The sequence below is a fragment of the Talpa europaea genome, assembly GCF_964194135.1.
Source record: "Talpa europaea genome assembly, chromosome: 10".
NCBI lineage: Eukaryota > Metazoa > Chordata > Mammalia > Eulipotyphla > Talpidae > Talpa > Talpa europaea.
The window spans coordinates 26,663,481-26,688,673 of record NC_140077.1 but is presented as its reverse complement, the minus strand read 5'-3'; the positions used below and the strand labels follow the sequence as shown (position 1 = coordinate 26,688,673).

The following is a 25,193-nucleotide window of genomic DNA, read 5'->3' as shown; positions in this document are numbered from 1 at the left end:
TTTTCACATGTTTTGGTTTATTCTGAGATTCTTCTTGTGGTTAATGTCTAGTTTTATACTGTTATGATCTGGAAAGATGCCTGGTATTTTGGTTCTCATGAATTTTCTTAGACATATTTTGTGGCCAGTTCTTGAGAATGTTCCATGTACACTTGAGAAGAAAGTATTCAATTCTTTTGGGATGGAAAGCTCTGTAAATGTCTGCTAAGTCTATCTCATCCAACACTTCATTTATTTCCTTGTTAATTTTCTGTTTAGTGGTGTGACAACTTCTCTCGCAATAACTGTATTTTTGTCAGTAGGTTGTTTTAGGTCTATTAATTAATAGTTGCTTTATATAAATAGGTTCTCCTGTTTTAGGTGCATTATAATATAGTAATGACATTTTAATAAATTTTTCCTTGATCATTATGTAGTGTCCGTTGTTGTCCCTGTTTACCTTTTTTGGCTGAACGTCTACTTTATTAGATTTGAGAATAATAGTTTCTGCATTTCTGTGTGCATTATTGTTCCTCTCTGCTGACTGAACAGCCATGCTTATTTCATTCTCAGCTATTATTTCTTTGAATTGGGTCTCTGCTCCCGTCTCTCTCTCTTCATCTGGAATGCCCATTATCCTTTTTTTTTTTTTTTTTTAAATGCATATAAGAACTGAGGTACAGGCTGCGGATTGCTTCAGAGATTGCATCTTAACCCCTTGCGCCACCAGAGAGGCCCTACCCATTATCCTTATGTTTCCTCTTCTCATTCAGCATGATGTTTCTCATAGAGTTTCCTCATTTTTCCTAAGTCTCTTCCTACCTGGGTGATTTTCTACTTGGATATCTGTGTCTTCCATTTCTGAAATTCTCTCTTTTGTTAGTTTAATTCTACTTAAAGTGTTTTCCATATTTGTCTACATTTCATTCAGTCTCTTTTAGTGTTGTTTTATAATATTTTTTTAAGAGTTATTTCTTTATACAAAAAACTGGGGTACAGGCCAGATGCGTGGGAGGGTGAGAGAATTCACCAGAGACAGAGCATGGAACAGAACAGACAGACGGACCGAAAACACTGCTGAAGAGAGCAGTGGGTGAGACAGGAAGGGTCTGCTGCGCCATGTGGATATCTCCCTGGCTGGCTGGGAATTGAACCCATGCTGCAGAGGCTGCGGACAGCTTCACAGTACTGCGCTCAACCTGTTGCACCACCAGGGAGGCCCTCTTTTAGTGTTCTTTTAATATTTTCAATCACTTTGGTAATTTGTTCCTGGATTTCCTTTTTAAGATCTTGCATTTGCCTAGCTGTCTTTGACCTTCCAGTAGCTTATTTAGCATTTTTAATAATGTTGCTTTAAAGTTTTTATTTTCTACTTGCTCTATTTTTTTTTTATCATTTCTACATATAGATATATCCCAGAACTTTCATTCTTCTCTTTTTTCTTGTGTTCTGATGTTCCTTGCTGCCTAGGCATGTATGTTTCCTTATTCACCTTTTTGGATTTGGGGCACTGAAGGTTTTGTTCTGTTTCCCTTTATCTTGGAGTAGGTAGGGGCAGGAAGGGAGGCTAAGGTTTAAATACTTGGTCTCAGTCTTATCCAGTGAGTGTGGTCACCTCTGCTATCTGTTCTTGCTCCATAGTAAGCTCTGTTCAGAGGTTCAGTTGTTCTAACTTTCCACCCACTTCCTTGCTGATCTGTTCTGCAGGTCACTGTCCCACCAAACTTGCATCTCCTGTTGAGGGGGGCTAGGCATAGTCTGTAGAGCTCAATATTCAGGACTCAGTTGACCCTGATAGGCATGGAGCATCTGAACAGGCTGTGTGCCCTGTCACCCAGCAATGGCAGTAGACAGTGACTGCCACCACCATTGCCTGCCCACACATGAGAGACCCAATCTGCAAGCACTGAGTACACAACCTTTTTGACCCTTTTCAAGGTAATAGTGAGATCTCTCTCTCACCAGTTCTTCCCTCAGCTGTTGGGCTCAAGACTGAGCCCAGGAGGACCCCAACTGCAGTTACTTTGTTCTCTAAGTCCCAAGAGGGGTATGTAGGGAGCGTTCTGTGCCCATGTGTGACTGCACGCTCCTTTCCCCAATGGTCCAGTGTACCTCCATATGTATTTTCCACAAAATGGAAATTACTATTAATGATAATTGGTACGTAGGTTACTATTGTGGAAATGGTAGTAGTGTTTATGATAAAATTTACTGACTGGCTTTGCAAAAGATGATACATAGATGAGAGGACCAGAGGACTTCCTAAAAATGATGACATGAAATAAAAATAAATAGCAAATTGTTTCTGACAATACTTATTTGAAGTATATAAGTCAGATATTTGAAAGTTGTACTAAATGAATATAAACAAGTCCCACTGTATGTGTTCTGTGTTCCATCCTACAGAAATTGTGTACTATTCAGAGCGTCAACTGCAGAGACATTGAAGGACGCCAGTCTACACCACTCCATTTTGCAGCAGGCTATAATCGGGTGTCTGTGGTGGAATATTTGTTGCAACATGGAGCTGATGTGCATGCCAAAGATAAAGGGCAAGTACAGTTGCATACTTCCTTTTTCCATTATCTGACTTTTTTAGGAAAATCTGAAAATATTTTTATGATAATAGCTCTTTCATTTTTCAGAGAATTCTATTCCCTACCATTGGCTTAATTTCAGTTCATTAAATAAATGTTAGCATTTATTTAAAGACTTACTTGCATAATGCCTTATAATTTTATTTTATTTTATTTATTTTTTTAAAGATTTATTTATTTATTTATACAAGCACTGGGTACAGTCAGAAGTGCAGGAGGGTGAGAGAATTCACCAGAGCCAGAGCGGGGAGCAGAGCAGGCAGAAGGACCGAAGTACACTGCTGAGGGGAGCAGCGGGCGGCAGGAGAGGTCTGCGCGCCATGTGGGACCCTCACCCGGGTGCCGGGGATCGAACTGGCGCTGCAGTGGCTGAGGGCAGTTTTGCAACCCAGCACTCAACCACTGCACCACTGGGGAGGCCCAATGCCTTATAATTTTAAAATGACCAAGGAGGGGCCTCCCCAGTGGCACAGCAGGTTGAGCGCATCACTGCAAAGCTGTCCACAGCCTCTGCAGCACCAGTTCAATTCCCGGCCAGCTAGGGAGAAACCCACATGGCATGGCAGACCTCTCCTATCTCACCTGCTGCTCCCCTCAGCAGTGTGCTTCGCTCAGTCTGCCTATTCTGTTCCCCGCTCTGTCTCTGGTGAATCCTCTTACCCTCCCGCACCTCTGGCCTATACCCCAGTTCCCTTATAAAAATAAATACATCTTTGGGCCTCCCCGGTGGCTCAGCGGTTGAGCGCTGGGTTGCGAAGCTGCCCACAGCCTCTGCAGCACCGGTACGATCCCCAGCTGCTCCCCGGCCACCGGAGGAGGGTCCCACATGGCGTGCAGACCTCTCCTGCCGCCCACTGCTCCCCTCAGCAGTGTGCTTGTCCTTCTGCCTGCTCTGCTCCCTGTTCTGGCTCTGGTGAATTCTCTCACCCTCCCGCGCTTCTGACTGTACCCAGTGCTTGTATAAATGAATAAATCTTAAAAAAAAAAAAAGCAGAATTGTCTCTTGGGTTTTTTTTTTTTTTTTTAAATAAATAAATAAATAAATAAATAAATGCATCTTTAAAAAAAAAAAAGACCAAGGAGATTATATTATATTAATGTGATATTTTTGATGTCATAAATTTTTTAGATTACATTGAGGATATTTGAATGCCTCCTTTTTATCTTAAAATTATTTTTTTTAATATGTCATTTTCGGCCTCCCCTGGTGGCACAAGCAGTTGAGCGCAGCGCTGTGAAGCTGTCCACAGCCTCTGCTGCGTGGGTTCGATCCGGGCCGGCCAGCGAGAATCCCACAGGGCACGGCAGACCTCTCCTGTCTCACCCACTGCTCCCTTCAGCAGTGTATTTTAGTCAGTCTGCCTGTTCTGTTTCCTGCTGTCTCTGGTGAATCCTCTCACCCTCCCGCATATCTGGCCTGTACCTCCATTCTTATATGCATGAATAAATAAACCTAGAAAAAATAAAATGTCATTCTTGATTCTAGATATTAAATAATATAGATGTTCATTATATTTTGTGCAATTTAAAAATATATTACCTCCCTGCCCTCCCAAATAATTCCGTTTATGTTTTCTATAAATGTAAGTTCTCTGAAATACAATGAAGTCCTTTATGCAACTCAAAAAATGTATCATCTGTATATAACTGTTTATTTCAGAGGCCTTGTACCTTTGCACAATGCATGCTCTTATGGACATTATGAAGTTGCAGAACTTCTTGTTAAACATGGAGCAGTTGTTAATGTAGCTGATTTATGGAAATTTACACCTTTACATGAAGCTGCAGCAAAAGGAAAATATGAAATTTGCAAACTTCTTCTCCAGGTATATTTAAGTACTATCGTTGACAGTATATTATGTAGACTATGTTTGTAATATTTCTAATAATTATTGAGAACACAAGCTAGTAAGGGGTTGGCAAGCAAAAGTATCTTACTCTCTACCTGTATTTCAGAATAAATGTCATAAACACTTTTTTTTTTTTTGTGGGACCCTGACCAGTGGCCGGGGAACGAACCGGCGCTGCAGAGACTGCGGGCAGCCTCGCAGCCCAGTGCTCAACTGCTGCGCCACCAGGGGAGGCCCCACTATTTCATATTTTTTTCTGCACTTATGTTTACTGTTGTAGGTTTATTGTTGTAATAATGTCGGTTTTTGTGATACTGATTATTTTTCCTGTTTTAATTCTTTACCTCAAAATAGTTGACGGAGTATGTAATTTATAAGCCATATTCAATTATCACAAATAAAATTGATAGTTCTAGTTTAATATAGATACTAGTGGAGATATTTTAGCCAGAACATGAATATAGTTAAATATATTCTGCATTTCAATGTTTATGAAAACTACAAATAATATGAAAATTCATTTTTAATGAAATACCTTATGTTGAAAATTTTGACTCATTACAATAATACATTAACATTTAATTGCCTCTGTTACATTCTGTGAATTAAAATATTTTTCTTTGGTGTAGTTCCATGTTTTCTCATTCTCAAGGGCAAACTTAAACCAATTCTACCCTTTCCATTTTCACATACCCAGCATGGTGCAGACCCTACAAAGAAAAACAGGGATGGAAATACTCCTTTGGATCTTGTTAAAGATGGAGATACAGATATCCAAGATTTACTTAGGGGAGATGCAGCTTTATTAGATGCTGCCAAGAAGGGTTGTTTAGCCAGAGTAAAGAAGTTGTCTTCACCTGATAATGTAAATTGCCGTGATACTCAGGGCCGACATTCAACACCCTTACATTTAGCAGGTAAGCAATTGAACTTTCACAGGTTTAGACTGGTGACATCTAAGATTCATTTTACCTGAGTAAGAAATCTAAAAATTTAAAATATCTTCACCATGAATTATACACTGGTGTATTTGTTAGAACAACCATGCTTAATCTTTGTGTTCATTTTAGTATTAGTATGTTACATTATGTAAAGAACAATTGGAAGACACTCTGCCACTCACCCTGTACTTTGGAACCTTTATTCCAGGTCACTGTATTGTTTGAATCATTTTTGGCAAGTGAGTTTTGGCTACAGAAACTTGAAAATATACCTCCTTGAACCAGCCTTTCCTCATAGGAAACTAAAAGCTTCCCATTCTTGGGATGATAGCTGTTTAAGCACAAGCAGAAAAAAAGTAATCTTAAAAGAATTTAAGAAGTTACATAAATTTCTTGCCCAAGTTATTTGTTGTATTGCTTTGCTAGGCCTGCTTTAACAAAATAGCACAGACCAGGTGTCTTAAGTAATAGAAATATTTTTTTCAGAGTTTTGGAGATGAAGATATTGGTCAGATTGTTTTTCCCTGAGGCATCTCTCCTTGGCTCATAATGAACACCCATTGTGTCCTAACATGGCCTCATCATTGTTGTGTGCACATCCCCAGTTTCCCTCTCTGTCCTAATCTCCTTTTCTCCTAAGGACACCAATGAGCTTGGATCAGGGCCTACTCTAATGGGCTACACTTAATTACTTCCTTAAAGACCTTATCTTCAAATACAGTCATATTCTAAGTTGCTGGAGCTTAGGGCTTCAACATAGGATTTGGTTCTAAATGTATACATTACTTTGGTTCTAAGTCTTTCCTCAGAATTGTTAGTGTACCTTTGTTTTTAGTGCAGATATACAACATTGGGGTTTCAGAACAGGTTTGTGGTTGGTTTGTTCAGTTAACTTTTAATTTGAAATGGGACCTTGAAAACAAGAAACTTCCCATTTCAAAATAAAAGCAAAATACCAGATCATATTTATGTTTACATTGATTACATTTATTCTAAGCAATATACATGTTTAATCATAAGATGTTAACTAAATTTGTAATAACTATACTTTTTATTTATAACAAGAACATTAAAGAGTTAATGCAGAATCCTAAGAATAATCTAGTAGTCCCTGAGTTTTTCTTAAGTCTTTATCACGCTACAATTGAAGATGTTAAATTGAAGATGAGCCATTAAAATAACTGAGCTGGGCCTCCCTGGTGGCACAAGGGGTTAAGTGTTAGCACTGTGAAACTGTTGGCAGCCACTGCAGCATGAGTTCAATCCCCGGCCAGGGAGGTGACCCACATGGCGCAGCAGACCTCTGTTGTCTTTACCTGCTGCTCCCCTCAGCAGTGTATTTCAGTGGATCTGCCTCTTCTGCTCCCTACTCTGTCTCTGGTGAATCCTCACACTCCTGCACCTCTGGCCTACATCCCAGCTCTTGTATACATAAGTATATAAAATAAATCTTTAAAAATAAGTAAAATAACCCCCCCCCAAAAAAAAAAATAACTGAACTACAGTTACTATTTCAGTGGCTCTGCATTCTAGGCACATTTGACTTTAGTTTATCTACATACACGATTTAAAAGAGAAAAAAAATGCAGTTTTCTTTCTGTAATATGGAAAGTGAAAGTCTATTCTCTCAGTTCTTTTTAGTCTCAAAGTGTTAGTAACTGAGTGTGTTTCCAGGGATCAAGAAATCATTTTAGTGATTTTTATCTTTAAATTCCCAGCTGCTGTATGTTTGACTCCCCCCACTGTCCAAAGAATGGCACTACTCCATTTGTGTTTTTTAAAACATTTTGGAAGTGATAAGCCACAAATGCTAATTTGATGAAAAAAGGCTTTTCTACTTCTACTGATAATCATGTGTTCAAGTCCTTGTAAGATAGGGTGTGACCTGATGTCTGATTTGACTTGTACCATGGATAGTTATTTATATTGACTCTTTAAATCTTTGTGGTAGCTTTGGAACCTAGAACATTAACAATACTGTTTAAGTCTCTGTTGTCTTTGTAAGTGGCACATATGTTGTATTCTCAAAGTATTTCTGTCCACTCATGTCATATTATACCTTGAGATTGGGAAAGACTTTTTTTTAAGTGTAATACTTTGCTACGGTAGTTTTGATTTTCTTAATAAAAAAATTTTTTTTGCTTTAGGTCCTTCAGTAAAAACAAAAAGTACAATGAAAATAAATGTAAATAAATATTTTGAGCTATTATAAAGTTTCAAGTGATAACTGGTTTTATGTTGGCCAAGTTAAGTTGCAGATTTGCTTTCAGTCTGTGAGTTTATGTCAAAATATACTTTACTGTAAGTGTATGTACTGAGATAGCTGACAGTTTCCAGGACAACAGCTGAGAGGTTTTGGCACATTATTTTTTAAAAAAACTAAGTTTTACTTCATGGCTTTAGCAACACATAGATTCTGCTGCCAGTCTTTTTTTTTTTTTTTTTTTAAGATTGATTTATTTATTTGTGCATACAAGAACTGGCGTACAGGCAGAGGTGTGGGGGTTGAGAGGATTCACCAGAGACAGAGTGGGGAACAGAACAGGCTCTGCTGCCAGTCTTACAGAGATGTTTACCTCTAAGTTCTCTCTGGCAAAAAAAGTATGTTTTAGTGGCTTTCTGGGGAGGCCAACACTGGTATGTCATGTCCTGCTATGCCAGCCATTTGTGTTCCAAAATTGGCTTCTATACCCTTGAAACCCGGCACATGAGATCAGGAAGTTTTATATAACACCATCAAAGCTAGGACTCTAGCAGGAATGTTTTAAAAGGAAATATACAAGCAAATTTAATATAGCTTTGAGAGTCTATAAAATGAATGTCATCACTGCAAGCTTCATACTTGAGGCCAGTGGGCAACTTTTTTCATAAGATAAATTTTTAATAGATTCCAGGGGAGAATTTCAATTTTTGATTTATATAAAATCTCCTTTTTTAAAAAATGTCTATAGTTCATAGATAGATACATATATGTAACTTTTTATGTTAACAAGTAAAAGTGATTTCACTTCTTTCCTAAATTAGCTGGCTATAATAATTTAGAAGTTGCAGAGTATTTGTTACAACATGGAGCTGATGTGAATGCCCAAGACAAAGGAGGACTTATTCCTTTACATAATGCAGCATCTTATGGGGTAAGTTCTTTCATGTACCTTCAGAAAAACTATGAAATTGACAAAGTGGAAATCAGTATTGCAATTCAAAGGAAATTTAGTTTGACTTTCTCATTTCAAGAAAAGTAAATGAGAGTTAAAGAGATTAAATAAATAACTTCAAGGTTTCAATTCTGAATCTGTTATAATTTGTGTGTGATGTGCTGCACATTCATTTTATTATCTTCCGTATCACCTCTCTCTTACTCTCTGAGATGTAAGTGATTTATTTGTTGGTACCCAGAAAATCGCTTAGGATTCATAGGAATGTGTGGATGCATTGTTTTTCACTTATAATGGCCCTAAATGTTACAACTAGTATTGACCATCTTTAGTATCATTGCTTGAATAATTGAGAAGGTTGCTTGCTTGATGTTCAGCAGTTACATTACTTGAACAAATGAAAAATTGTCAAAATCAATTTAGTTCCCCTCCTGCACAGAATTCTTAACTATTTTCTAGTTTCTCAAGTTACTGAAATGCCTGCCATAATTTTCTAATCAACAGTCCTTTTATGATGTTGGGGAAAAGCACAGTTTTTCATTTTCAGAGTAAGTTTGAAAATGGAAAAAGTAGGTATATAGCTAGGTGCTTCTTAAGAACTAAAAGTGTGATAAAGAAATATTTCAGACTGTAACAGGAGTATTTTCTTTTACAGCATGTAGATGTAGCAGCTTTACTAATAAAGTATAATGCATGTGTCAATGCCACGGACAAATGGGCTTTCACACCTTTGCACGAAGCAGCTCAAAAGGGACGAACACAGCTTTGTGCTTTATTATTGGCCCATGGAGCTGATCCTACTCTTAAAAATCAGGAAGGACAAACACCTTTAGATTTAGTTTCAGTAAGTGATGGGCTCTTTGAAAACTCTCAATGCTTGGTGTATATAAAATGTCTTCATGGTGAATGTGGCAAAATTTGTTCTTTAGCCTAATTTAAATTTAGGACATCTTTGTGTTTAGAACATAATAAGTAAATGTAGATTAAGGAACAGTTATCAATGCCAAGTACTTACAGAAATAAGAAAAAGAAGTATGCAATGTAATTGCTTTACATTAATTGGGAAACAAAACAGTAGGCCTTCAGTGAGTGCTGTTATAGTATTTAAGGTGCAAAATAATATACCATGAGTTTTGGTGAATTTCGCCAACTGGGAATGTTGCCTTTAGGCTGCAGTCACAAAGCCTACTACAAGTACAGACTGCCCTTCCTCCTGTGCTTACCCCATTAAAACTGTTTATGAAACAAATTTGTTCCTCCAGTTCTCTATAGAAGTTCGTATTTTGCTCTCTATAGAAGTTCGTATTTTGCTTCCTCTTCCACTAAGGACATTGATCAAAGCAGTAAAGAGAAAAGGAGAATTCCTTTTGAAGTGGGAAATGGCGGGGGCCTTTTATATAGACTGCTTTCCACTGAGAGAGAGACCATTGTTCTGGTTACATTGAGAAGCTGATAGAATTCAGTTATATTGAGGTTAAGTAGATTTCTCAGCAGGCTGACAACCCAGCTATGTTAGCAACATTATTTCTTCAGGGAAATGTCTTTTCAGTTCCAGACTACCTTAGAAGTGAAATTTTGAACTATATGTTTGATCACAAGATACTGTTAAGTCTCAGTGAAGCAACATGCTCTTGAGAACCTTTAGAGTCAAAACCGGCCTGCCTTGGGATTCTGTCTCTACCTCTTGTAGTATGGTCTTGCAAGTTACCTAACCCCTAAGCCTCAGTTACCTCATTTATAAATGGGGATAAAATATATTCGGTTAAAATGAGAAATAAACAAGGTAATGTACTTAATCCTTAGCATGGTATAAGCTACATTAAAAAGTACCCAGTAAGTCGTATTAATATTATAAACAAATGTTATGTGCAAACTATGAATGTCATAAGAGTTCTCAGACAGGGAAGAAAAGGGTGAGGACTGGAACAGTCAGTGTAAATGATTAAAAATGAAAGCAAGTATGATTTAGGAAAGGTATATGTTGCTAATTAAACAGATTGATTACCAATAAATTTTGGTTTTTTTTCCATTCTAGTAGATTTGATTTAAATAATTATCTTTGTTACCCCTAGCCCCCTCAAAAAAATGTTCAGCTTTGAGGAACAAATATATCAGAGTATTTCCTGAGAAATATAAGTCATTCTGTGTGCTGAAGTTCCATGTGGGTTGAATTACTTCTTTCAATGCAATTGCAACAGTGTTAAAAGCGCTTAGCTTTTTAAATATTTCTGTAATTCATTTTCAGTATTTTCAGTCATGGTATCAATTTTTTTTTCATACTTTGCCACATTTAATAGTTTTGTTTTGATTCTTTGTGTCTTAGAAGAGATGTTCTAACTTCTTTTACATTTAATAACTTTAGCTGAATACTGCCTAATCATTTCTAGTGCATATATGCTGGGGTTTTATCATAATTTCAAATGCATTTTATTGAGTGGGGTAAATTTGAAAACTCTGGTTTTTGGCAGATTTCAACTCTCTCTAACATCTATCCTAGGCAGATGACGTCAGTGCTCTCCTGACAGCAGCCATGCCCCCTTCTGCATTGCCTTCATGTTATAAACCACAAGTGCTCAATGGTGTGAGAAGCCCAGGACCCACCACAGATGCCCTGTCTTCAGGTCCATCCAGCCCATCAAGTCTTTCCGCTGCCAGCAGTCTCGACAATTTATCTGGAAGTTTTTCTGAGCTATCTTCCATGGTTAGCTCAGGTGGAACAGAAGGTGCTTCCAGTTTGGAGAAAAAAGAGGGTGAGACATTATGCATAAATAACTTTTTAATTGGTAGTGTAACTACATATTTGTCATTTGGAATGCTAAAAAGGCATTTTTAACCTTTGATACAGCTATTAGTAACAGATTAATTAGTATAGCCTAAAGTCTTAGCCTTTTATTGTAGTCTCAGCGTTACTAATAGAACTCCCAAACACTCTCGTTCCAAGTTTAGACTTGAGTCTTATGCTGTTAACCAACTCATTATGCTTTTTGAAAGCTTTAGATATAATTATGCTTTTTTTAAAATTTAGAAGTCTCTTTTGTTGAGTAATTAATTATGCCTTTCTTTACCACTTTCAATGTATTTTTAGTTGTGAAATGCTTTTTTTAACCGCGTGTAAATGTTTTACCCCAAAATATCCAACTTCTTTAAAAAGGAAGGCAATATGCCTGCAATCTTCATAAAGCTGTTCTCTACCTTTTATCAATCAGAATTCAATATATCCTGTACAACATTGTGGAACTTACTTTCATAAACTTTTTTGTGAAGTAACTTACAGCCTCAAAGATAAACGCTTTTTTTTTCCAACTGATATGTAATTGATATACAATAAAATGTTAGTTTCTGTATATGAAAAAAAAATTTTTTTAAGATTTTTAAATTTATTTTTATGTATGTATACAAGAACTGGGGTGTAGGCCAGAAGTGTGCGGGGTTGAGGGGGGAGCAAAACAGGTGGATCAACTGAAATACACTGCTTAGGGGAGCAGCAAGTGAGGCAGGAGGGGTCTGTTGCACCATGTGGGTTATCTCCCTGACCAGGAATTGAACTCGTGTTGCAATGACTGGTGATAGCTTGATAGCATGGAGACCTTAACCCCTGTGCCACCAGGGAGGTCCCTTAGAAATTTTACTTTAAGGATACAGCTAAAAAAAATTTTAGTGAAGATTTATTCTTTTTTAATCTGAGAGTACCCCATTAACTCTTCTAATGTTGTTGGAATTTTATACCTTTTTTCAGTTTTTATTCAGTACTATTTCCCATGCAGCTATTTATATTTTGCTTCATCTTTACAGCCTCCCTATATATAGTAATATCACAAAACTTTGTTATAATGTTAATATACATTATACTGATGTGAATTTTTTTTTTGGCAATTTTCCAGTTCCAGGAGTAGATTTTAGCATAACTCAATTTGTAAGGAATCTTGGGCTTGAGCACCTGATGGATATATTTGAGAGAGAACAGGTGAGTAAATTGTTTTGCTTGGTTTGGTGTTTTATGGAGCTTCAAGGAAAAGTTGAATGTGCTCTGCTGAAATAGATTTACTGATTTTTTTTTTTTTGAGTTGGGGGCGGGGAGCTTCAGAAAATAAGTTACTTCAGTCTTGTACCCCTAAGGAATTATCAGTGTAATTGTAATCTTCAATAAGAACATAACAAGAGTTAAGTTTTTGACATAGGTTTTATAAATTCAGAGAAAGAAAAGATTACTGTAAACTAAATGGTCCAGGGAAAACTTGATGTAAGATGTGTAAATAAAACAGGGTTAAAAAGATGTCTTTAGTTTCGCAAAATGGGAATAATATATTTGAGGTAAAAGAGTTAGTTTATACAGTGGTCAGAAGAATCAGCATGGGGTTAGAGTCCAAAGAAGCTGTAAGTAGTTTAGATAAAGAGATAATGAAAAAGGAAAAATAATATGCCCCGAATATGGTGCATTTGGTATGCAATTTTGATTCTTATTGTGCTAAATGAAAATAATGTACGCTTGGTAGTTCATATGAGTCAGCATTCTGTTTAATTAGCTGCAACTTGTCATTTTCAGTTTATTTTCCTTTAATAACTGGTTTGCTTATATTTCTAAACTGTTCAAAATAATTTGAAGTAAATGTAGGACTCTTGTAAACTCTTGTACATTGTGAGGACACCAATATGTGAATGTCTACCAAATAAGTGAGTCTTCTAAATAGCTTTATTCTCTTTTGTAAGATCACTTTGGATGTATTAGTTGAGATGGGGCACAAGGAGCTGAAAGAGATTGGAATCAATGCTTATGGACATAGACACAAACTAATTAAAGGAGTTGAAAGACTTATCTCTGGACAACAAGGTATTTAATTTTTGAATCATTGCTATTGCCAGTTTAGCGGTTTGCATAAAGGTACCCCTCAACTTGCAAATTGATAAGTTAAAAATCTGTAAGAGTCTGCTTACTAGGAAGAACACCTAGAATTAAGTCTTAATTGTGCTACTGTTAAACTTCCTGAACTGCAGTTGTTAGCTGTGCACCTAAGTAAAATAGCTGGACTGTTCAAAAATTTGGAATTGCTTCAGTTGTTATTTCTGTTCAACTATTTTTTAAATTATTGCAGCTCTAAAATTGTACGATTCCAAAAGATCTGAACCATAGATTGTTTAAATATTAAAAGACTATATTTCAGGCCAGCACATAAATAATGTAAATCTCTCTTGGTGTAATAGCTAAATTCTAAATATTTGAGGTGAAAATACTTGGGAAACAATGTTGCAACTGAAGAAATTTAAAAAACAAAAATGACCTTTTTTTCTCCTAAATGTTCATATTTAAGGAAGATGCAAATTGCATTCAGCCAGCAGATGTTTATAATTCATATGTACCGGGTCCTAGGTTAAAATTTTTTTTTGTTTTTACATTCATCATTAAACTGAAGGAGTGATTTACCCTGTGATGAGAAGCTTGTTTAATTGAAATCCTGGCTTTACAACTGGGTTTGAAAAGAAACCTCCACTAACAAAAATCAAGAGAATTTCAGGGAAGAATGTATACTAGCCAGAGTAGGGCCCATTTGTTGGCAACGAATACACAGTACCTCTAAAAGTTAGATTGTTCAAGCTAAAGGATGCTTAAACTGGAATTTTGAGATTGGACCAATTAAAGGTAGATGTGCTTTAATTGCCTGGTAAGGATTAGAGCCAAATACTTAAAATGTAAAATAATCTTGGGTGTGTCTAGTATAGATAATGAGGTTTTTTTATAAGATACAGAGGAGGGAAAATCCGTGACTCCAAGGAACGTTAGTATACAGTATAAATAGCATCAAAAATAAAAAGGAACTAGAACCCTCAGTTGTGGACCAGTCTAGTAGATAGAATAGCAGTTACAATAGAGTAGTGAATAACAAGGGTTATTTACGAAAGAGGCAGTGTTATTCAATAAACATACCATAGAATCTGACATGCAGTTAGTAAGATGTGCTCAAAAGCTTAGAATACAAATGCACTGCCTCCAAGTGACAGAGATACCTCCATGCCACAACTGCTTCTGTACTCATTCTGATACATCTAGCTACAGTTGGGTAGGAACATTCATTCCTTTATGGAAGAGAAACATCATCACAGAGTCTGTGTCTGATGAGAACAGAAGGGTCACTTTCTTGCATAAAGTTAACACCTTCTTCATTGGAAAGATTATTGCTCCCTTGCAGTCTTAACCCTTTGCATTCCACTGTCCCCTCTCAGGGGACATTGGTAGCCTATGTCGAGTGGTTCGGAGTGCAAAGGGTTAACCTTTATTCAGTGAAGTCAACAGGTGATTTGTCCTAATCTTTCAGCACTGATAAACCTCTTCATGGGGTGGTCTGAAAATGCCTTGGTCCTTATTTTTTTTTTAAGTCCTTTTTCTGTAAAATATTCTCCTCTATCTGGGCTCTTTAATTCCCATAGACTTTGTAATGCAGACTTTCTTTTAAAAGTTACCAGAGTTTGGCATGTTAGCAGGAGTTACTCATCAGAAATCAAAACTAGAGTAGTGCTCATAATCTCCAGAGGCAAACTACTATGCATTGACTCCCTACCTAGAAAACAGCAAGTTTTGAAAATTGCGTTACAAATATATGAAGAAATTCTGTTTAAAAAGCTTTGTGAGAGTGAACATACAAAAATATGACTCTTGACCATTAACATTTAGAAAATACAGCAAATTCATTGCTGAATTAAATAATTTATTATGGGTTAGAATAAGCATTTAGTAGTTAATAAACTTTACTGACAGTCTAGGATTGATTTAAATTGCCTGAGGCTGTATAAGTACCTGCCATTATTCTTCCATATACTTAGAAAAAATAAAGGGAGGGCCTCCCCTGGTGGCGCAGCGGTTGAGCGCTGCAGTTGAGCGCTGGGTTGCAAGGCTGCCTGCAGCCTCTGCAGCTCCAGTTCGATCCCCGGCCACCAGCGAGGGTCCCACAAAAAAAAAGAAAAGAAAAAAGAAAGGGACCAGATGCTAAGAGGCATGTGTAGTGAGGAAATAATTTGAAGAAGAAAATATGTGATAAATTCAATTACAGGAGATAAAGAATAGAAAAATTTTCTGAATTTTCCCCACACAACCCTTAAGACTTGTTGGGTCAAAAATTAGTAGTCTAAATGCAGTGTTATGATTTGCATCCTGAACTGAAAAAGGATATTAATTAGTGGGAAAAACTGGTGAAATCCAAATAACATCTTTGATTTAATTAATAAGTTATGGCAGATGTACTGTGGGAAGTTGAGGGAAAATACACTGAAGCTCTTTGTACTATATCTCAACTTTCCTATAAATCTAAATCATTCCAAAGTAAAGTTTTTACAAATTGGTACCAAGCATCAGATAAATGAGGTGAATATTTTCAGTTGATAATGTTTTATTGGCAATGTGTTTTTACCTTCAAATTTCATTTGATAGGTCTTAACCCATACTTAACTCTGAACACCTCTGGTAGTGGAACAATTCTCATAGATCTGTCTCCTGATGATAAAGAATTTCAATCTGTGGAGGAAGAGGTATGTTCTTATACCTAAGAATAATGTTGGTTCAATAACTAAATTTCCAGATCCACTTGAACATAACTTTTAATTGTCCATAACTCTTTCCTGATTGAAAATGTTCTAAATCAACATTCTAAAAATCAATACTTTTAAGGTATCTTCCCTCGGTAAATATTAATTTTAGTGACCTGATTCAATACTACAATTAATACTAACAGATTTCTAACAAAATGCCTGATGTTCCCTTCTGTCATGAAGGCAGTTGCAAAACCCATTAACCTCAGACAAGACAGAGAATATGTTACTAGGAAATTTTTCTTACAGCTTGCCTTGCATACTTGGATCCACTGAAATCTTTGAATAGTGCTGGCACTTTAAAGACCATCTACCCTATGTGTGTGAGTTCAGCACAGAAATACAAAGTTGAGTGAGACTTCTAGAGCTTAGGAAACCAACTGTCAATGAAATACAAATTGTGTTTTATTGGACAAAAACAATGGGAACAAGTAAATTATTGTTTGTTTTTTTTATTGTGCCAAGTGGTTAGCTTGGTATGTTTCGGTCACCTGTGCATTCATTTGATTCTTTTTCTTAAGTTTGCATTATATAGTTCACCTATAAATGTTTTTGGGTTGACTGTACTCTAGAAAACAGTACTCATAAACTTACAGAACTCATTCTCTTTTATTTATTTATTTATTTATTTAATTTTAACATTTATCTTTTTTTTTTACATTTTTTTAGATATTTGCTCCCCCCACCCCATCAGATTGAGTCCCCCTAGAATTTCCTTCCCCAAGGCACCCGTGCACCATCACCACAGTCCCCTGTGCTCCTCCCTCCCTCCCTCTCACCCCTCTCCCTCCTCTTCCCCTGCAGGATGTCTCTGGTTTATAATTGTCTGTTTTTGCTTTATTGTGTTTTGTACTGTTAATTATTATTTTTTTTACACTGATGTCTTATTTGGTTCCCCTATATTCTTTTTCCTTCTGGCTTATTTCACTGAGCATAATTCCTGCTAGCTCCATCCGTGTTGCTGCAAATGGCATGAGTTTATCTTTTTTGATTGCTGAATAATATTCCATTGTGTACCACATCTTCTTGATCCAGTCATTTATTTTTGGGCATTTGGGTTGTTTCCAGGTTTTATCTATTGTAAATAGTGCTGCAATAAACATACGTGTACAAGTGCTCTTTTGAATCACTGTTTTTGTGTCCTTTGGGTAGATCCCTAGTAGTGGAATTGCCAGATCGTAAGGTAGCTCCATTTTTAGTAGACTGAGGACCCTCCAGACAGCTTTCCACCGTGGCTGGACTACTTTGCACTCCCACCAGCAATGTAGGAGAGTTTCTTTTTCACTGAATCCTCGCCAACATATGTTGTTGCTTGTTTTTTTTGATATGTGCCATTCTTACTGGTGTAAGGTAGTATCTCAGTGTGGTTTTGATTTGCATTTCCCTGATGATAAGGGATGTTGAACATTTTTTCATATGCCTGTTAGCCATTTTCATTTCCTCTTTGGAGAAATGTCTTTTGAGTTCTTCTGCCCATTTCTTGACTGGATTGTTTATTTTGTTTTTGTTGAGCCCTGTGAGTTCTTTGTATACCTTTGTGATCAGTCCCTTATCAGTTGAATGGAGTGCAAAGACTTTTTCCTAATCAGTGGGGTGTCTCTCTGTTTTGGTTAATGTCTCTTTGGCTATACAGAAGCTTTTCAGTTTGATGTAATCCCAAGTGTTTATCTTTGCCTTCACTATCACTGCTTTGGGTGATGAGTCTTTAAAGATGTTTTTGAGATGTATGTCTTGTAGTGTTTTACCTATATTTTCATAGAACTCATTCTTTAAACAGCATAAATAGTAAAAATTCATTTTGTATTCTCAAGAGTAGAATCTTAGGATCAGGAGTCAGAAACGACATAAAAGTTTACGTTCACATATTTTAAATTGTTTTCCCATCAGATGCAAAGTACAGTCCGAGAACACAGGGATGGCGGTCATGCAGGTGGAATCTTCAACAGATATAACATCCTCAAGGTAATAAGTTAGTGCTGAGACATAACCCCTTGCGCCACCAGGGAGGCCCCTGTTTTAAGTCATTCTAGTCAGTCCTAACACTTTATTGGTATTAGATACTGTTCTCGGGAGCTTTTCCTGTTTTGCTATGTTTTTCTTGAGCTTTAGCAAGAAAATTTGCATATACTGCTTGAGATGTATAATGATTTTGCATTAACTATAATAATTATAAAAGTATGACCTAGAGTTAAAATGTGGCAAATGTCTAATACCTAAATTTTTTTTTATTATTTAATACATACAAAACTGGGGTCTAGGCCAGAGGGACAGGGGGTGAGACTATTCACCAGAGACCGAGTGGGGAGCAAAACAGGCAAATCTACTGAAATACACTGCTGAGGGGAGCAGCAGGTGAGACAGGAGAGGTCTGCTGTGCCATGTGGGTTGGCTCTCTGGCCGGGGGGTCGAACTCATGCCGCAGTGGCTGGCGATAGCTGGATAATGCTAAGACCTTAACACCTGTGCCACCAGGGAGTCCCCTAATACCTAAATTTTAAACTCCAAAGTCAACAGTATCAAATCTTTCAGCTGTTCTGTATCACTATTTCACAATAATATGCTATCATGAATGTAATATTAGATGTCATAATTGAGAGTTAATGAATACTAAAACTTTATTGAGATTGCTATGCTTATACTATTAGAAATTACATGATTTAAAACAAGTACATGTTCAGGAAAGTTTCAAGCTCTGGGAGCCTCATTTTTATTACTTTATATCATAGTATGTCATAAGAATGACATCTTGAGGTTTCCACTCATGGAAATATATATAATAATTTTTAATAATGAAAAATATTTCAATGTTTAAAGTTTCTCTTTTTGTTGTTTTTTTTTGTTTGTTTGTTTTTAACATAAATGAGATCTATTTATGCCAGTTGTGCTTCTTGATTACTTCTGTGGCAATATTTTGAGCAAAGATTGACACCACTAGTTTCCAGATGTGCTGTTGGACCAGCAGGGGGCAATAACACCTTCAAACACCACATTTTAGTTCTAACTCTAGGTCATATTTCTGTAATTACTATAGTTAATGGGAGGAGGAGAATACACTCCTCTTTCAAATACAGTACGTAGCATGTCTGACTTAGAGGTATTTTAGTAATAATTCTAAATAAATGAAAATAGAAGTATTTTAAAATCTTTCTTGACCTTCACATGTGGCCTTACATAGTTGTTTGTGGGGTTTTTTTTTTTTTTTTTGGTGTTTTTTTTTTTTTTTGTTTTTGTTTTTTTGTTTTTGTTTTTGGTTTTTTAGATTTATTTATTTATTTATGCAAGCACTGGGTACAGTCAGAAGTGCGGGAGGGTGAGAGAATTCACTAGAGCCAGAGCGGGGAGCAGAGCAGGCAGAAGGACCCAAGTACACTGCTGAGGGGAGCAGTGGGCGGCAGGAGAGGTCTGCATGCCATGTGGGACCCTCCTCCGGTGGCCGGGGAGCAGCCAGGAATCGAACCAGCGCTGCAGAGGCTGCGGGCAGCTTCGCAACCCAGCACTCAACCGCTACGCCACCTGGGAGGCCCCTTACATAGTTTTATTTATCCTTTGAAATTTTTGATTTCCAAAATGTTACTTACATTTCTCTATGGTTAGACAAAGTATTTTTAGTTGATTAAAATAACACAGTTTACATCTCAAGGAAAAGTTTTGCCTTTTTATTACTAAGTATGTGGTCCATTTTTGGTTTAAGTGAACAAGTAAATATTATGACCTGAAGATTTGACTTTTTGGTTGTTTTGTTTCTTGGGTGCTATTGTTTATAGATTCAGAAAGTTTGTAACAAGAAACTGTGGGAAAGATATACTCACAGAAGAAAAGAAGTTTCAGAAGAAAACCACAACCATGCAAATGAAAGAATGCTATTTCATGGTAAGATTCCATACCCCACCACCACCTCCTCCACATTAGGATAGTTTTTGATTAGGTATGAAACATTAATGTATTTATGCATTCTTCAAGGCATTTTTTTTTATAAACCTGATTCTTGCAAATTTTACATTCATAATCATATTTTTAGCTTCCTGGATGTGTATGTTTTACAATGGATGATTTATAAATAGGTTTACCATAAAGTTTATAGCAAAGATAAACAGCTCCAGTCTATACCTTCATTTGTCCTTGATAGCAGAAAATTATCACAATCCTGTGAAACAGTGGCTATAGTAGACTGAAATGGTGTGTAATATCTGAATAAACTTCTCATTCCAAAACCCTGGATATTAGTAATAATTTGGCACAAAGCATAATATATATTTATGTATTAACTTGATGGTTATAATGAGTGATTTTTCTGTTTTACAATAAAGAAGGCTTGGATTTTTCAAAATTAATGCAAATAAATAAGTCTGTTCTTCACTATTTCTGTAAAGTGGAATTCATTGTATTTTCCTGATTGTGAAAAAGTAAATAGACATCATTATGAAACTCTTGGTTCTGGGTTTGTATAGATTTGAAGTATAGAATTTCAAACTGCAGCATTGGTCAAGTTATCTTCTTGTTTCTCTAGTTGAATCTGTGTCCTTATTTTGGCATCTAAACTACCATCCAATAGAAACATTAATTGATATTAACAATTCTTCTAAAATTGTTCTTTATTTTAAAGTAGTGAGCTGACTGTTAGCATGTTAATCTTGTTTTTTTACTTTATTGTGATGGTTTTTAAGTTTAAGAATTTAGTTTTTGAAAGTTCTTAGTTTTTATTTTTTTTCTTCTTTGCTAATTTTGAATTGTTGTTACCCACCTATATGTATTTTAGGGTCTCCCTTTGTGAATGCAATTATCCATAAAGGCTTCGATGAAAGGCATGCCTACATAGGTGGCATGTTTGGGGCTGGAATTTATTTTGCTGAAAACTCTTCCAAAAGCAATCAGTATGTATATGGAATTGGAGGAGGTACTGGGTGTCCGGTTCACAAAGACAGATCTTGTTACATTTGCCACAGGTAAGAGATTACTTGGTCTCATTTATTTTGGTAAGACTAAGTAAAACTGGTTTTTTGAGAAATTTGGGGAGCAAGGCATTGCCTTGTACAACTTAAAAATCCAGGCTAGACATGTTTCAGGTTGCTTTTGGCCCTCTCACCAGTTGTACTAATAGCTAATATTTATTAATTGATTTGTGTAGGCCAACCACAGTTCTAAGCACTTGACCTATTTAACTCAGTCATTAGAACAGTTGGTGCTTTAAAACTTAATGAGTAGAAAATACCATTGCACAGGAAACAGACTTTCTTATAACCCTTGAATATTACAGTATCTTGGCATTACTGGCCAAGAAAATTAATCATTTCATGGCACTGCATGAGGGAGTCTTTCTTCCTCTGTGATATGATTCTATTCTTCAGTTTGTGATACTACTACTCCAGGAGTTAGAATAAACCACATCAATCCCTTTAGAAATCACATTATTATCGGGCCTCCCCGGTGGCGCAGCGGTTGAGCACTAGGTTGCGAGGCTGCCCGCAGCCTCTGCAGTGCCGGTTTGATCCCCAGCTGCTCCCGACCACCGGAGGAGGGTCCCACATGGCGCGCAGACCTCTCCTGCCGCCTGCTGCTCCCCTCAGCAGTGTACTTCGGTCCTTCTGCCTGCTCTGCTCCCTGCTCCGGCTCTGGTGAATTCTCTCACCCTCCCGCGCTTCTGACTGCACCCAGTGCTTGTATAAATAAATAAATAATTCTTTAAGGGAAAAAAAAGAAAGGATACCGCAATTTGTAAAATCTGCATTTCTTTAAAAAAAAAAAAGAAATCACATTATTATCAAGTAACTACTTTCCACTCTTACTTACTGTGGTTATAAATTAGTTGTTAAAAATCATTCAAATAACTTGGCCCTAATTGATAAAATCCTTAGGTGAATTATATTTCCCCACTTGAAAAATCAAGTAAGATTAATTAAATTTATTCTATAGTTGGGCACTTCATTACTTATCAAACATTACCAAGCTTCAGAATCACCTAGAGAGCTTATTAAAATGCACATTCCTAAGCTCCACCTCATTGTATTGATAAGTACAGGGAACATCCTCTAAAAGATTTTAAGCAAAAAAGTGACAGAGTCCAATTGGTGGCGGGGGTTGTTTTTTGTTTTCTTCCTAAATCACTGGTTGCTTGGATAATAAATAATTTGGGCAGGAATTAGAAGAAAGACAAGACGACTAGTTCAGAGGCCATTCTTTTAAGTCAGGTATAATTTTTGGTGATTTGGACTTAATGGTGGCAGTAGAATTAGAAGTGAATGGATTTCAAATATATAAGATTTTTTTCAGAATTTAGAAAATATCATTGAAGTGGTAAATTTTTTCATTAATAAGATTAGAAAACATTCTTACTAAGTTCTGTTAAGGGTGAAGTGATAAAAACAATTTTAAGTGTTTATGTTTAAGTGCATTTAAAAACTTACACAGTATTCACAAATAGCCATAAACTGCCCGTCTTCAGAGAGATCTTTTCCTTTTCATGTAATAGGCAGCTGCTCTTTTGCCGAGTAACCCTGGGAAAGTCTTTCCTGCAGTTCAGTGCAATGAAAATGGCACATTCTCCTCCAGGACATCATTCAGTCACTGGGCGACCCAGCGTAAATGGCCTAGCATTAGCTGAATATGTTATTTACAGAGGAGAACAGGTATTTCAGTTTTATTTGTTCATCTTCAAAAATGCTGAAGAGCGGTATTTTAATCTTTTTTTAATGAATCGGTTAAATTGGCAGAGTATATTGGCTTAAGAACTAGATTTTCTTTCCTTTTAACTTTAAATAATTTCAGACTTAGAGGAGTTGCAAAAATAGTAAAAAGAATTTGCAAGTTTTCCTGGGAAACGTTTATCCGTGTTTTCCAAATGTTAACATTTTATCAGTCTCTTATCATTCTCTTCCTCTCATTCCTCCCCATCCCCACAGCACATTTTTTTCTGAACTGGTTGAGAGCAACTTACAGGCATGTTCCTTTAACCCTAAACACTTCAATATGTATTTTCTGAAAAAGACATTTTCTTAAAATTATCAAAATCAAAAAATAAATAATAAAAACTTTAGGAGAAAAAAAATTACCAAAAGGAAAATATTAATATTATATAAAACCTACAGGCCTTTTTCAAATTTTGCTAATTATACTAAATCTTTTTTTTTAACTGAAAAATATAATTCATTAGAATCCTATATTTAGGGTCTTCCTGATGGCGCAAGGAGTTAAGTGTCAGTATTATCAAGCTTTTGGCAGCCACTGCAACATGAGTTCGCTCCCCAGCCAGGAAACTAACCCACATGGCACAGCAACCTTCTCCTGTCTCACCCAGTGCTCCCTCAGCAGTGTATTTCAGTGGATCTGCCTATTCTGCTCCCCACTCTGTCTCTGGTGAATCCTCTCTCCCCCAACATCTCTGGCCTACACCCCGGTTCTTGTATGCATAAATAAATTAAAAAATAAAAGAATCCTATATTTAATAGTTAATCTAGCTGTAGCAAAAAAAATAAAAGTATACCGCCTCTAATGACAAAGACCCAGTCAAAAGCATCTCTAGAGTAGGATTCTTAACTAAGGATATGTATCAGAATCCCTCTGTTATTAAAAAAGACAAACAGAACTCATGGTAGACCTGTTGATTCAGAATCTAAGGGGCTGGTATCAAGGTAAGGATGTTTGGATGCCCCTAGATGATTCTGATCCATAACACTTAAATTAGAACCTCTCCCTAAAGATTAGGAATCTTTATGGAAAACCTTTCAAAAAAATTATTAACATTTGACTTAATCTTTCTCTTCCAGGCTTATCCTGAATATTTAATTACTTACCAGATTGTGAGGCCTGAAGGTATGGTCGATGGATAAATGTTTTAGGAAACTAACTCCACTGAACATAAAATCATCTAAGCAGCTGATGACCTCTTAAGTTTTACTTCTTTTCTGGGAAAAATCACCTTGTCTACAAGCCTGTGACAAAAGGATAAAAAAATGTGAAAGAAGCTTAACATTCTGACTTGATAAAGCTTTAATAATGTACAGTGTTTTCTAAATATTACCTGTTTTTCAGCACTTTAACAGATGCCATTCCAGGTTAAACTGGGTTTGTCTGTACTAAATTATAAACAGAGTTAACTTGAACCTTTTATACATTATGCGTTGAGTCTAACAGAAACTGTAATCCCTCCACAGAACTCATTTTACTAATACAGTACTGTGTTTCTTTAAAACACAGCATTTACACTGAATACAGTTTCATTTGTAAAACTGTAAATAAGAGCTTTTGTACTAGCCCAATATTTATTTACATTGCTTTGTAATATAAATCTACTGTTGTAGAACAGCAGCGGTTTACAAATTTTTTTCATAGTATTGCTCATCTGTACTTCATCTTACATTATCATGATTGGGTGATCTTTACATTTGATTCCAGAGGCTATGTTGAGTTGTTATCAGAGACTTGGTCATTTGGGAAAGATTGATTTATCAGATTTAATTTTCTGATAAAAGTGTGTATCTCATTTATCCTTTCCCATTTAGGAACTTGCTTTATGAATACTCTGGGGATTTAATTTGTGATACCTTTGAATGTACAAAACACATTCCAAAGAGCTCTAACTGTAGGTTTAAGAAGCCTCTTTACTGGCCTCAGACTCTGGGTTTTGCTTTGGAAATTTTTCTCATATCATAAAAATCAGAGCAAGTGCTCCTATTTTTTAGAGAGGCTAAATCCTGCCACTGAACAATTAATGGTGTGTGTGTGTTTTTTTAATGGAATGTAAATAGGAAGTTAAATTGCAGAAATGAGAAGGGTAATCCTGAATAATTTTCAATCTATTCTAATTACCTTAAATCTAAAGGGGGAAAAAATAGCAAATAGGAGTGTCTAGTTTTTTGTCATGCTTTTTTTTCCCTATTCTTTTTTCTTTCCTACTGTTAGCCAGTCTATCCATTGCAGGTAAGCTCAACACAGAACCATGAGATGTGGGCGTCTCTGTTCTCTCCTGCCCTCCTGAGTGGGCAGGTGCAGAGATAGGGGTGCTTCCTGCTGCTGGGTTGCCTCCTGATACCTTATGCCCAATGGGAATTGTACTTTCACTTTGTACACCATGTGATGACCAGGCTTGTATTCAGTTTGGCA

The 25,193-nt window shown here is 36.4% G+C and overlaps 1 protein-coding gene across 1 annotated transcript in view; it reads left to right on the top strand.

The window, feature by feature from the left end:
* TNKS2 (tankyrase 2) overlaps positions 1–23,920 on the top strand; it is a gene marked incomplete at both ends in the record, with an annotated part of 60,135 nt that extends 36,215 nt beyond the window's left edge. The window contains 14 exons of the mRNA XM_084245113.1: positions 2,386–2,531; positions 4,237–4,402; positions 5,124–5,343; positions 8,392–8,501; positions 9,178–9,366; positions 11,020–11,272; positions 12,404–12,486; positions 13,230–13,350; positions 15,940–16,037; positions 17,985–18,059; positions 19,862–19,967; positions 20,854–21,040; positions 22,564–22,720; positions 23,858–23,920. Coding sequence (XP_084101239.1) covers positions 2,386–2,531; positions 4,237–4,402; positions 5,124–5,343; positions 8,392–8,501; positions 9,178–9,366; positions 11,020–11,272; positions 12,404–12,486; positions 13,230–13,350; positions 15,940–16,037; positions 17,985–18,059; positions 19,862–19,967; positions 20,854–21,040; positions 22,564–22,720; positions 23,858–23,920 — 1,974 coding nt within the window. The remainder of the gene's footprint in view (positions 1–2,385; positions 2,532–4,236; positions 4,403–5,123; positions 5,344–8,391; positions 8,502–9,177; positions 9,367–11,019; positions 11,273–12,403; positions 12,487–13,229; positions 13,351–15,939; positions 16,038–17,984; positions 18,060–19,861; positions 19,968–20,853; positions 21,041–22,563; positions 22,721–23,857) is intronic.
* Between the last annotated feature and the right edge of the window lie 1,273 nt (positions 23,921–25,193).